The following is a 12,423-nucleotide window of genomic DNA, read 5'->3' on the forward strand; positions in this document are numbered from 1 at the left end:
GTCACCATTCTGGCTCCATAGTAAACGAGTCAAGTCGGTCAAGAAGTGTTTCGAAATGTCAACGCTTTGTTCAGTCAGTGGTTCACCGCTGGGGGGCGATGACGATCTCTGTGAACCGCGAATCCTGCGATTTTATTTACTAAGCTCGCCAAATGTCTATGGGTTTTACACATTTACCTGATCTCTGATCAGTTTTATACATTTGTGGACGTTTTAATTAGACACTAGAATTATTTAAAGGTTTAATAGTAGTTGATATTATTGTATTGGCCTTTTTTTAGTTGAGCTATCCATCAAACAAACCCAGAGCCCAGTTTTTCAAAAGGATTTTGGATAACGGATTGGATCAAATCTTTAAAATGTGTTTTTCAAAAGAAAAAACAGATTACATAATCAGATTAGATCACGTAATCCAATCTTGGTTTTGATCCAGGTCCAATTTAGTTTGGGTTTTTCAGAACTTTTTTGTAGGATTTGGATCAATTTGATCTAAAAAATCTGGATTAAACTGATCCCATCAGAAGGGTGGATTCAGCGGGGATTTCATGCCCAAAATGTAACGAAAACTTTAAAAATGAATTAAATAATACTATATTTGGATCATGCAGTATCTTATAAGATATCTTATTTATTCATAAGGTATTCATTTGATTTGTTCATCCATCAGGCTTCAGTGATTAGGTAGGCTTTAACGTATTCAGCGTTTCAGTATAGGCCTACAGTAAAGTAGAAAGAGTTTGGCCTCATAAAATAATCCCCCAAACAGCTGTCAAAATTGACCAAAAACAATACATTTTATTCTGTCACTAACTGATATATATATATTCATTAAAATCGAAAATATTTTTGTTTTTAGAATGTATTAGTGATGCATGTAATGATTACAGAATAACCAAAACAATTCAAAGAATGGCAATCACTGATTTTTGAAATCCAAAACAAATCCAAATCAGAAATAGAATTCATTTCAAATAAAATTAAACTTGTATTGACCTCACACTGGCTATTCTACTTGTTGCTCTTTATCTATAGTTGTACATTGTGATTTCCTATCCTGTTTGAGCACTGGTTATCCAGATTTGGTGATCCTAAAAAGTTCCTATCTGGATCAGATTAATCCAATCCAATGTTGCTTTAAAAAACTGGCTCCAAAAGTAAGATGGATTAGACTACGTGATCACTAATTGCAATAAAAGGATTACTAAATCCGGATCAATTTTATCTGGATCAAACCTTTTGAAAAACCAGGGCCTGGTGTCTACTTATAGGCTACGAGGACATAGCAAATTATCACACTCTCATATTGTCCAAACGATATATCGTTTGGTCAATATGAGAGTGTGATAATTTGCTATGTCCTGACCATGTTTTATCATGCTTTTATTGAGTCAGTTTTGTCCTTTTCTTTGGTGGCATATGGTTTGTTCATACATTATAAAAGCAAGAAATTCCTTAAACCAGATTGTAAAACTGTCTAATCGGTTGGTTGGTGAGTTACAGCTGTATCCAGCATCCCTGTAGAGTTACAGAGGATGGCTACCTCTGTTTGAATCGATGACTTCCACCCCTTGCGCAGTGAGTTTTCAGCTTCTTCCCTCTGGATGGAGATTTTAAATCCTAGGATGCAGAACAAAGCAGTATAAAAGCAGCTTTATTCCTGCTATTTTAGTAGTGTTGAATAAATAGGTTTTTTATTGGTGTATCGTATCTTTAGGGGTGTGTTTTTGTATATAAATGTACAGGGGTCATGTATATACCGTTAGTCTTGAGTAGAGGAGCCTAGAGCACATGTATCATGTAGTTGTTATTTTAGTTGAGGCTTTTTTACTCATCATGTAATTATGAACAAAAAAATTTTACCTGCAGGTATTAAGAAAGTAACATAACCTAACCTAATTTGCAGTTAGATTATTGTTCAGGACACTTTTCTTAATAATAAAATGTATTTTCGAGTTACTTTTCATGCATATTATTTATACAATGTCCTGTGGACAGAAAGTTCCTCATTCGTAAGAACGGCTCATAAATATCCCTCATGTCTTGTTTACTTCATGTCAAGCCAAGTCTTTGTTTTTTTGTATGTGTTTTACTACATTATATAAGCATGAAATATCACAACTTTAGCACAACATTTTTTAATGTTATTTTTAATTTCCCAGCCGTTCCGCGGGAGGTTTAAAGAGCGGAAGTGACGCAGCGGGTTGGAAGCAGCCGTTAGTGGGCTCTGTTGTTGACATGGAGGCGATCAAACAAAAACGTGTCAGTCTGTGCTCCTGTAATTCACAGCAGTTGAAGCATTTCCTTCAGTGAGCTATGATAACGTTAGTCAGAACCGCTGTGTGTGTGTGAGGAGCTGATGATCTGAGTGAAATGAGGAAGAAAGCGAGTGTTTTGAGACTCAGTCCGAATGAGGAGGCGCAGCTGGTGCGCGAGGAGCTGGAGAGCCGGCGGAAACTGCGCCTGCAGCAGGTCAGACTCACGCAAACTACTACAACACTCATATTGCTTTATTTACCGTTTTATAAAAGAAAGACCCACATAAATGCTCATTCTCCTGCGAGGAGTCACATGCTAAAATTAAAAAGACAGGCAGCCATATATTTATATCAATAAAATCCCAAAGTATACTGTGAAAAAAATATTATAAATCTGTGTAAAATATATGTTGGAAATGTATTTAGTTCATTAAAGGATTAAGTTAGTTCACTTCAAAGTGGAACCCTCAAGCCATACCAGGTGTAACTCATTTGACTTGATGAACACAATTATAGTTATAGTAATAAATATCCTGACACGTCCACACTTTATAATGGCAGTGACGGTCCATTGAGTTTGAAGCCCATCAGGTGCATCCATCCATCCATCCATCCATCATAAACATGCTTCACACTACTACTCCAGGGGTTAATAAAGGCCTTCTGAAGCAAATCAGTGGGTTTGTGTTAGAAAAATATCCATATTTAACACGTTATTATGCCTGTCATAATAACTACATTTAAAATATCATCCCTGAAATGATTGCTCTAAATAATATTATTGTCATTTTAAGACTTTTATGGCCCTAAATATATAATCCTAATATAACAGCTTAATAATGCAGGTAGACCTATACACTTTCAAATGACAACCTTTCAATTCTTTAGATCATGGAAATTAAAATGTATTATCCTAAATAAAATAAAAATAATAAATAGTAAATACAATTTTCCCTTGTGAAACGGCTTTAATGCTCGTTATTCTGCATTGACATTTATATGTGCACCGGAACAGGGGATCAAGTCCATTTGGGCTTATTCTTCCAAACTGTCAGTAGTTATAACACTACAGGAAGTGCAGAATTATTAGGCAAGTTGTATTTTTGAGGATTAATTTTATTATTGAACAACGACCATGTTCTCAATGAACACAAACTCATTAATATCAAAGCTGAATATTTTTGGAAGTTTTAGTTTTTAGTTTGAGCTATTTTAGGGGGATATCTGTGTGTGCAGGTGACTATTACTGTGCATAATTATTAGGCAACTTAACAAAAAACAAATTTATACCCATTTCAATTATTTATGTTTACCAGTGAAACCAATATAACATCTCAACATTCACAAATATACATTTCTGACATTCAAAAACCAAACAAAAACAAATCAGTGACCAATATAGCCACCTTTCTTTGCTAGGACACTCAAAAGCCTGCCATCCATGGATTCTGTCAGTGTTTTGATCTGTTCACCATCAACATTGCGTGCAGCAGCAACCACAGCCTCCCAGACACTGTTCAGAGAGGTGTACTGTTTTCCCTCCTTGTAAATCGCACATTTGATGATGGACCACAGGTTCTCAATGGGGTTCAGATCAGGTGAACAAGGAGGCCATATAACCATAAAACCTTAGAAAAATCAGTCTTGAGATATTTCTTGGCCCAGTCTTGATGTTTCAGCTTGTGTGTCTTGTTCAGTGGTGGTCGACTTTCTGCCTTTCTTACCTTGGCCATGTCTCTGAGTATTGCACACCTTGTGCTTTTGGGCACTCCAGTGATGTTGCAGCTCTGAAATATGGCCAAACTGGTGGCAAGTGGCATCTTGGCAGCTGCACGCTTGACTTTTCTCAGTTCACGGGCAGTTATTTTGCGCCTTGGTTTTTCCACACGCTTCTTGCGACCCTGTTGACTATTTTGAATGAAACGCTTGATTGTTCGATGATCACGCTTCAGAAGCTTGGCTATTTTAAGACTGCTGCATCCCTCTGCAATATATCTCACTATTTTTGACTTTTCTGAGCCTGTCAAGTCCTTCTTTTGACCCATTTTGCCAAAGGAAAGGAAGTTGCCTAATAATTATGCACACCTGATATAGGGTGTTGATGTCATTAGACCACACCCCTTCTCATTACAGAGATGCACATCACCTAATATGCTTAATTGGTAGTAGGCTTTCCAGCCTATACAGCTTGGAGGAAGACAACATGCATAACGAGGATGATGTGGTCAAAATACTCATTTGCCTAATAATTCTGCACTCCCTGTATATAAAAGAACATTTTGATAAATAAACCTAAAAAAAATACCTGCCTAGAGAGGAAAAGAACACTTTGAGTGCGTTTACATGACCGTTCTTAAGCCGATTGTGCCTAAAGGGGGTGAAGGACGCGAAGCTCAGGCCCGCGCCTCAGGATCTCACACCGCCACCTGACGCGCACATTATATACACGCGACGCGAGCTCAATTTTGAATTGACTGACAGAAGAGCTGCACGATGAGTGTATCTTGTAGCACAGGGTTAAATCAGTACATTGACGATTTGAGGGACATATAATATAAATTTAATATAAAACCTTGAAAAAGCGCTCTTTTGTGCGGCAGGATTTTAAACAACTTCCTGAGTGGCTGCGGACAGGCGCTGAATGCTGCCGCCGGTGTGTGTACACTCATTGAACGTGTTCAAATTTTAAAGGCGCGGTGCGAAGCTCGGCGCCCTTAAAGGGGTCTCACACCGGATGCTCAGCTCAGCTCAGCGCCGCGACACGTCTTTAAAATATTGAGCACCCCCGTATTGCCAAAATGGTATGATCCTCGTTTCATAACACCCGCGAAGATTCGACCGTGAGATCGGTGGTCGAATCAGGCTCCGCATATCGATGCATCGAATCATCGACTATTCGGGGTCACCCCTAAGTCATGGTTGATGTTTATAATCGGATACCATTTCGTTCCATTTACCGGATACCATTTACAGATCGTTCGTTTGTTCGGCCCATTTCAAGCAAGCTTCATTCAGCATCTTAAACTGAAGAAAGTGGCAATTACAACTGTATTCCTGCAAGCAGTGAGTAGCGATTAATCCACTTTTAGATAGGGGTGCATAGTAATAGTTGTACTATTAAACATATTAGGGATATTATAACAGGTGAAACAGCTACTCATAAAAGTTGATTGTGGAACAGTGTATTTAGGAAGATAAACTGGAATAAAGCTTGATGTATTTGTGAAGCATACTGCTTAAATAAGTAAAAGAAGTTACATTTAAAATTTTACATGGTATATCCAGCTAAAAATGTATTAGAGAGGCTTAATTTAGATATTGATTATTCATGTGATTTTTGTTCAATAGAAAAATAATCTATTATTCATCTCTTTTGTGATTGTATGCACAAAGATTCTTTGGGTGGACGTTGAAAATTTAATTAGAAGGAAAACAAATGTTATATTTAAATTAAATAATTTGGATATACATTATTCCAGTAAACGTGATAATAATATTTTCACCTTTATTGTACAACTTTTTATTATTTTGGGAAAATTTCATATACACAAGAAGAAATGGTCAGGATCCAAGCCACATTTTATTCATTTTCTTCAGGAGACCAAGTACTATTGCACCAGTTTAAAGAATATTATGAAAAAAAGGCAAGAAAGACTTGTAATATTCTTAAAGAATATAATTTACCAAGGTTTGTACTCTGGCATTTTTTTTGTTTAATTGTTCTTTTTTTCTTTTAATTGTATTTATTGTTGTATATGTATTAATATATTTTCTTTGCTGTATTTTACATGTTTTTTTTTCTGGCAATAAAAAAACCACAAAAAAAACAAGATTAACTGCACAATGTGTGTAAACCTCCGATACATCTATAAAGTAATCATTCCATCACAATTCACAAATAAATCTCTCAATCAAGTGACTGTGTCTATAGTATTATACACACATTTTACACAACATTAAAATATTATTTTCAAATAAACTTTTATATTTATTATTATTATGATTATTGCCCGTCTGGTTCAGTAATGAACTCTTGTAATAAAGTAGCAGTGGCTGGGGCAGATTTTAAGCATCAGCTCAAGATGAATCTAATCCTGTTTACATGAAATTAGCCTGAGCAGGTTTAAGCTAACGAATCTGTTGCTATGACAACAAGTCCAGGATGAGCGTCGAAGAACCAAACAATCCGAGATCGAGCCAGATCATCAACAGTCAAATCCAGCTGAGATAGCGACATACGAAGAACGAGCCCCTGTATTGAGAGTTGCTAGTCGACACTCGCGGGCAGATTAGATTTGCTGCCGCTAGGGTGTGTCTGGAGTTCTAGGCTATAAACATGCAATATCGTTGACGAAAAAAGACAAGTCTAAAATGTAGACTGAATGACACTTTAAGCAGAACATCTCAAACAGAGATTGCTGAAATGCAGCTTACTTGTTTATTGGTGTTTTCAGATCGTCCGTGCGCGAAAGAGAGCTTGTGTGCATATGGTTGCCAGATTGGCCTAGTTTAGGTAAAACACCGGAGAGTATACGAGTTTCTTTTCACAGAAAAGCTCTGTTTGGGGGATTTAATTTAATTCAGTCGGTGTTTGTTCTGTCAGGACTCACGAGCCGCTTCACTGAACTGCTGTGAGCTGCTGAAATAAGCCAATCAGAGCAGAGCTCAACATTAATATTCATGACTCTTACAAATAAGGCAAAACAGAGCATTACATCCTAGGGACAATTTATAGGGTTGTAAATGGACCTGTAAAACTGTATCTGGACATTTTTTTCCCTTAAATAAGGCACACACCATTCACTTAAAGTCACTTACATTTTAGATGTAATATTGAGTGTTTTTGTTCTATTTTAGCAGCGAAAATCGTTCACAGCAGACCAGTAGCGCGTCTCTCAGCAACAAGTGTGTTACTGAACGATTCAGCGTTTGAATGAATCGTTTGAATGAACGACTCAGTGACTCACTCATTAAGACGGGCACCTGCTGGAGGTTTAGTTTCATGTTTAAACATTTCTTTCCGACATTTCTTTTTTGTCTATTCAAAATTACAAATCTCAAAACATTATTTAATGCAGTTGTAATTTTTCAGTGTAAATTATTTAATTTGATTGTTAACAGCCCTTAGTGTCTTAATTTAATTGATTGATCAAATCTAACAAAATAAAATGAAACCTGAAGCATAGCCTATATTTAATAAGATTAGGGGGGAAATGCTCTTTATAAAAGGTAAAAATATCACAAATTTGAAATGATTCAACAATAAAATAAAAAAAAAAAACGAAGAAAACAAAAACAAATATGCAGATTTAAATGTGTCAAAGCTGATTGAACACTGGTGAGAATATTGCTTCAGAATAAATTGTATTTAAAACACCCACATAAAATAAAAAAATCAAACCTTTTATTGCAAGTGAATTATTGATTTGACACATGAACTCGCTTAATATCAAGCCCTGGTGTGATCTAGCATTTAGAAGTAAAATATAAACCTTATGATTTCCTGTTTGCTTTGAAACAGCGTGTAGAGTTACAGCTTATGGTGAGTATGGTTATGTTTGCGCACTCACCTCCACTAGCACCACTAATTGTGTGTGTGTGTGTGTGTGTGTGTGTGTGTGTGTGTGTGTGTGTGTGTGTGGCAGGTGCGCGAGCAGGAGCGCTTCATCGCACGGCAGGTGCGCCGGCAGGTGCAGGAGCGCAGACAGCAGCAGCTCCAGATGCTCACAGATGTCCTGCAGATGGAGTGGCAGCAGCGGCAGGAGCTCAAACTACAGGCCTTATCCACGCTCTACCAGCACAGCCTGACGTCTGTGGGACACGGACACCGCAGCGCTCAGGAGAACGTGAGTGTCGAAGGAAAGACGCTTCAGCCGGGGCTGGAGAGTCGGTCTTCTCAGGCACTTTCTTTACGGCTGCTAGTAAACCGCCGCAAAGGTTGCGAGTTCTAATCCACGCTCGTAGTTTTTTTTTTTTCTTCATTAAAATCAAAGATGTTCATCAATGATTGTGTATTAAGAGCATGGACGCATTTTGTGTGCATTTGTGTGAATCAACAACCGTCGCACAGAACATTTTCTTTGCATAATCTGTTACAGTACGTCACAGATATTTTCTTCCGTGTTGTTTCTTTGCAACTTTAAAAGAATACTCCACCTAAAACGAACACTGTTCATAACGTCATAATTTTCTCATCCTTATCTCTCCAAGCCTGTGTGACTATATAGACTTATCCTCACACAGGTTTGGATGAACGAGAGTTATGAGCGAGGCTTCTGTTGCAGGTGAACGATCCCTTTAAAGGGATAGTTCACTTTCAAATGAAAATTGTCATCCTTTACTCACCCTCAAGTTGTTTCAAACCTCTCAATTTCTTTCTTCAGCTTAACACAAGGGAACTGGAGCCATTGACTTCCATAGTAGGAAAAAAATGGCTCCAGTTAACTGTTTGGTTACTGGCATTCTTCAGAATATCTTCCCTTGTGTTCAGCTGAAGAAAGAAATTCATACAGGTTTCAAACAACTTGAGGGTGAGTAAATATGACAGAATTTTCATTTGAAAGTGAACTATCCCTTTAATGTGTGTGCGTGTGTGTGTGTGTGTGTGTGTGTGTGTGTGTGTGTGTAGGAGCCTGATTTGGAGGCTTTGGCTCAGAAGAGTGTGGAGAGGCAGGAGCGAGCGGAAGAGAGGCATCGGGATGCGCTCCGAGAGCTCAACGCCCGCAGACATGAGGAGGAGCAGCAGCGCTGCAGGTCTGCACACATTTCTATGAAAAACAAATTCGTGCAATGAAATGTATTTGAGTTGGTCCAACTTCATTTTGCTCAAATGCTAGCAGTGTATTTGGACACACAACTGACTTCTTCAGTACGTACCTCAGTTTTGAAGTCATGGTTCGGTACGGCAGGGGAGAGAACTAAATATAAAATTGCTTTTTGCATTAACTTTTAAAGGGATAGTTCACTTTAAAATGTAAATGCTGTCATCCTTTACTCACCCTCAAGTTGTTTCTAACCTGTATGAATTTCTTTCTTCAGCTGAACACAAGGGAAGATATTCTGAAGAATGTCAGTAACCAATCAGTTAACTGGAGCCATTGACTTCCAGAGTATTTTTTCCCCCCTACTATGGAAGTGAGTGGCTCCAGTTAACTGTCTGGTTACTAGGGCTGTCAAAATTGCTCAAATGACGTTCGAATATTCCCTCTAAAGCAAACACGAATATTCAAACTTTTCGAATATCTGGGTGCGCATTTTGTCAATGACGCGCATTACGTCAATAATGGGACAAATTAATACAAAGAGACATTAACTACTTGTATAGTTTGTATATTTAAGTTTATACATAATTGACAACGTATTACTTTCACAAAAACAAGTAGATTGTTATTATAAATTATATAATTATTATTATATATAATTATTATATATAAATTAACTAATGGCCAAGATAACGGTTTAAATGAACAAACTTTGAGAGCTGATCAAAAGTTTTGTGCAAGCAATTAAAGGTTGTGAGACTCGCGTCCCAAATATAGCAGGCCTTATTCAGTGATTGACACAAATATTATTAATATTAATTGAAGTTTTACAGCATATTGAGCGCTCAGAGCGAGCTGTGCCGTGCTAAACATGGAGCTTTTCCTTGACATGGTAAATAATCTCACCAGTGTTAGCAGTGCGTTTATCCTTTATTCAGTCAATCTCTCTTCAGTCAGTACAGTAGCCTACACTTCAGTGTTTCTGTTTAACGTTAAATAAAGTGAGGTATGGTATGCTAACTGTATCTTACATAGCCTGCATATAACTTTATCTCACGGCTCAACAGTTTTACCTCCTACCGACCAAAATCCAACGTACTTCCAGACATGGCTTTAGATTATGAGTTAAAATCTCTTTCTCTGCTGCGGACGAGTTGGGCTCTGCACTTTCTGCCATCTTCACTGCAAGACGCGTCAGCTTTCAGCGGTGACAGTGCGACTCCTGTCCTTTTTTCCGCTTTTTTAATTTATTTGAATATTAATTTTCACCTTCAAATATATATATTTGAATTTATAATATTCGTTGACAGCCCTAGTGGTTACTGACATTCTTCATTCTTCAGGTTAGAAACAACTTGAGGGCGAGTAAAGGATGACAGTTTTAATTTTAAAGTGAACTATCCCTTTAAATCTAGTTATAAAATTATATTTTTACTTCAAGAGTTCAATCAAGAGTTCAGTAATAGGTTAAGTAGAATAGAATGAATATAGTGCATATATTCAGTAAAAGAGTTGATTTCTGTAGTAAACTCACAGCTGGGGACACTGAATGACTTTTGAGGTAAATGTAATGTTACGTGACATCGTTTACGAGCTGTTTTATTGGTGTCTCCACCATTCAAACACTGATTGAGCGATTACATGACATATTATACGTTTCAGAAAGGTGTAATATGTACATGCTTGAAGAATCCCCCTAAAAGTAATCTGTGCCACCAGAGGCTTCAAATGGAAAATTGTCGTTTCCTAGCATATGCTTTGTCACAGTCATGTGCTGTGATTGTGACCGCAGGCACATTGAGGCTCGGAGGAAAGCTCTGGTGGAGGAGAAGCAGCGAGCCGTGAGAGTGGCCAGTCTGCCGCCGCCTCCGCCAAACCCAGTGGAGGTACAGAGCCTGTCAGTCAGTGTTGAAGAGCTGCTAGCACACATAATGTCTTTACTCTGATGTTTTCCTGTCTCAGAGCATTGGGAAGGTGACGGCCCGTCCGCTCGCATCCGCAGCAGCCGCGGACCGCTTCTCTGTCACACACTGCCACATGCCACACACCGCTGTGGACCGAGAGACGCAGCCGGAGCCGCAGGTACGTGCATGGAGGAAAAATATATCAGCTTTCAATAGAATGTCATCTAGTTTATGTATTTGCTCTGGAAAGAAATGAAACATGCAATTTAATTTTTTCAGTTTAACACGTTAAAAATATTTAATGTAAGAACAAAAGAAGACCAAAGAGAATGCACCAGAATAAATGCACCAGAATCGAGTTCTCTTTCGTGCTTGATCCAACAATGACATAGAGAATTATGCAAATTTTGATTTAGTTTTAGCCATTTTACTCACCTGAATTGTTTTTATTATTAGTCTAGTTTCAGTCAACTAAATCTAATGAATTGTAATGCATTGAGCATTACATAACTGTCTGTTACTTAAATATAGGGGTGTCAACAATAATCGATTCGGTGATGCATCGCGATGCGGGGCATGAACGATTCAGCATCGATGCGGCAAAGTGCCATAATCGATTATGTCACTGTTTATTTTCTGGCGGACGATAAAGTTGTGAAGTTTCAAATATTTCCGGTTCCGAGAGAATAACAACAGCAACAAGGAAGATGGCTGAGGCGGAGGGAGATGACCGCGATAGACGGGTTATTAAAAACGCGCTAACGACCCGAGGTGTGTAGGATTGTTCGTATATATTTTTTGCACAATAATAAATTAATCTATAATGACGAAAAACGCCGCAATTCACCTTTATTCCACAAGGTGGCAATGTCTGATACGCAATGATGAAGTGACGTTTCACTCATAGTTACCTCTGACAGAAAACGAAACAATAATTATAATCTGCAAAACTTGAAATGGCTCAGTGATTTACTTCAGAGAGCAAGTACTAAACACAATCATATGTTAGTGTCACTGTCTCTTGATGATGGATGTGGTCAAGAAGCTGTCAGTGATCAAAATATTGATTTTGAAGACATTGAAAATGAGTTTTGAGAATATGCTGGAGATGGCGAATATGAGGCAGATGCTGGTAAACGATCTCTGACGAGGAAATATGATGATGGTATTAAACATCTGCTCAAACTGAATCCTTCCAAGCTCCAAAAGGTAACGAAATAGGTTTTATTTTATTCTTCTGTAGCTGTTACTCTAAAAACAGGAGTTTTATATATTATCACGACAGGTAGAGGTCTATCCATGTTAAATATAGATCTGGGTCGCTAACGACCTGAATATGTAAGATGTTTGGTGAAACAGTCATGCATTTAAGGGCTAATTGCATTTTATTTAATTACATTTTATTTTATTTAATAACTTTTATGTCAAAGATACAGGAGACACATAGCAGCCAATACAATCTGTTGTTTAATATCTGCTTGTATTGCCTCATGACTGATGAAA

At 37.8% G+C, this 12,423-nt stretch overlaps 1 protein-coding gene and 1 long non-coding RNA gene across 4 annotated transcripts in view; one reads left to right on the forward strand and one right to left on the reverse strand.

The window, feature by feature from the left end:
- Positions 1 to 12,423, reverse strand: part of LOC137084050 (uncharacterized) — a 648,504-nt gene that overhangs the window by 380,248 nt on the left and 255,833 nt on the right. The gene's annotated exons all lie outside the window — the stretch shown is intronic.
- Positions 2,188 to 12,423, forward strand: part of cep295 (centrosomal protein 295) — a 64,378-nt gene continuing 54,142 nt past the window's right edge. For 2 of the 3 annotated variants that reach the window (XM_067449973.1, XM_067449972.1), the window contains exons 1-5: positions 2,188 to 2,469; positions 7,901 to 8,101; positions 8,884 to 9,008; positions 10,809 to 10,902; positions 10,979 to 11,098. In XM_067449973.1, coding sequence (XP_067306074.1) covers positions 2,371 to 2,469; positions 7,901 to 8,101; positions 8,884 to 9,008; positions 10,809 to 10,902; positions 10,979 to 11,098 — 639 coding nt within the window. In that variant the 5' untranslated portion in view covers positions 2,188 to 2,370. The remainder of the gene's footprint in view (positions 2,470 to 7,900; positions 8,102 to 8,883; positions 9,009 to 10,808; positions 10,903 to 10,978; positions 11,099 to 12,423) is intronic. The other variant, XM_067449971.1, reaches the window with a different exon arrangement.

This window comes from Pseudorasbora parva, chromosome 8 (assembly GCF_024679245.1).
Source record: "Pseudorasbora parva isolate DD20220531a chromosome 8, ASM2467924v1, whole genome shotgun sequence".
Lineage (NCBI taxonomy): Eukaryota > Metazoa > Chordata > Actinopteri > Cypriniformes > Gobionidae > Pseudorasbora > Pseudorasbora parva.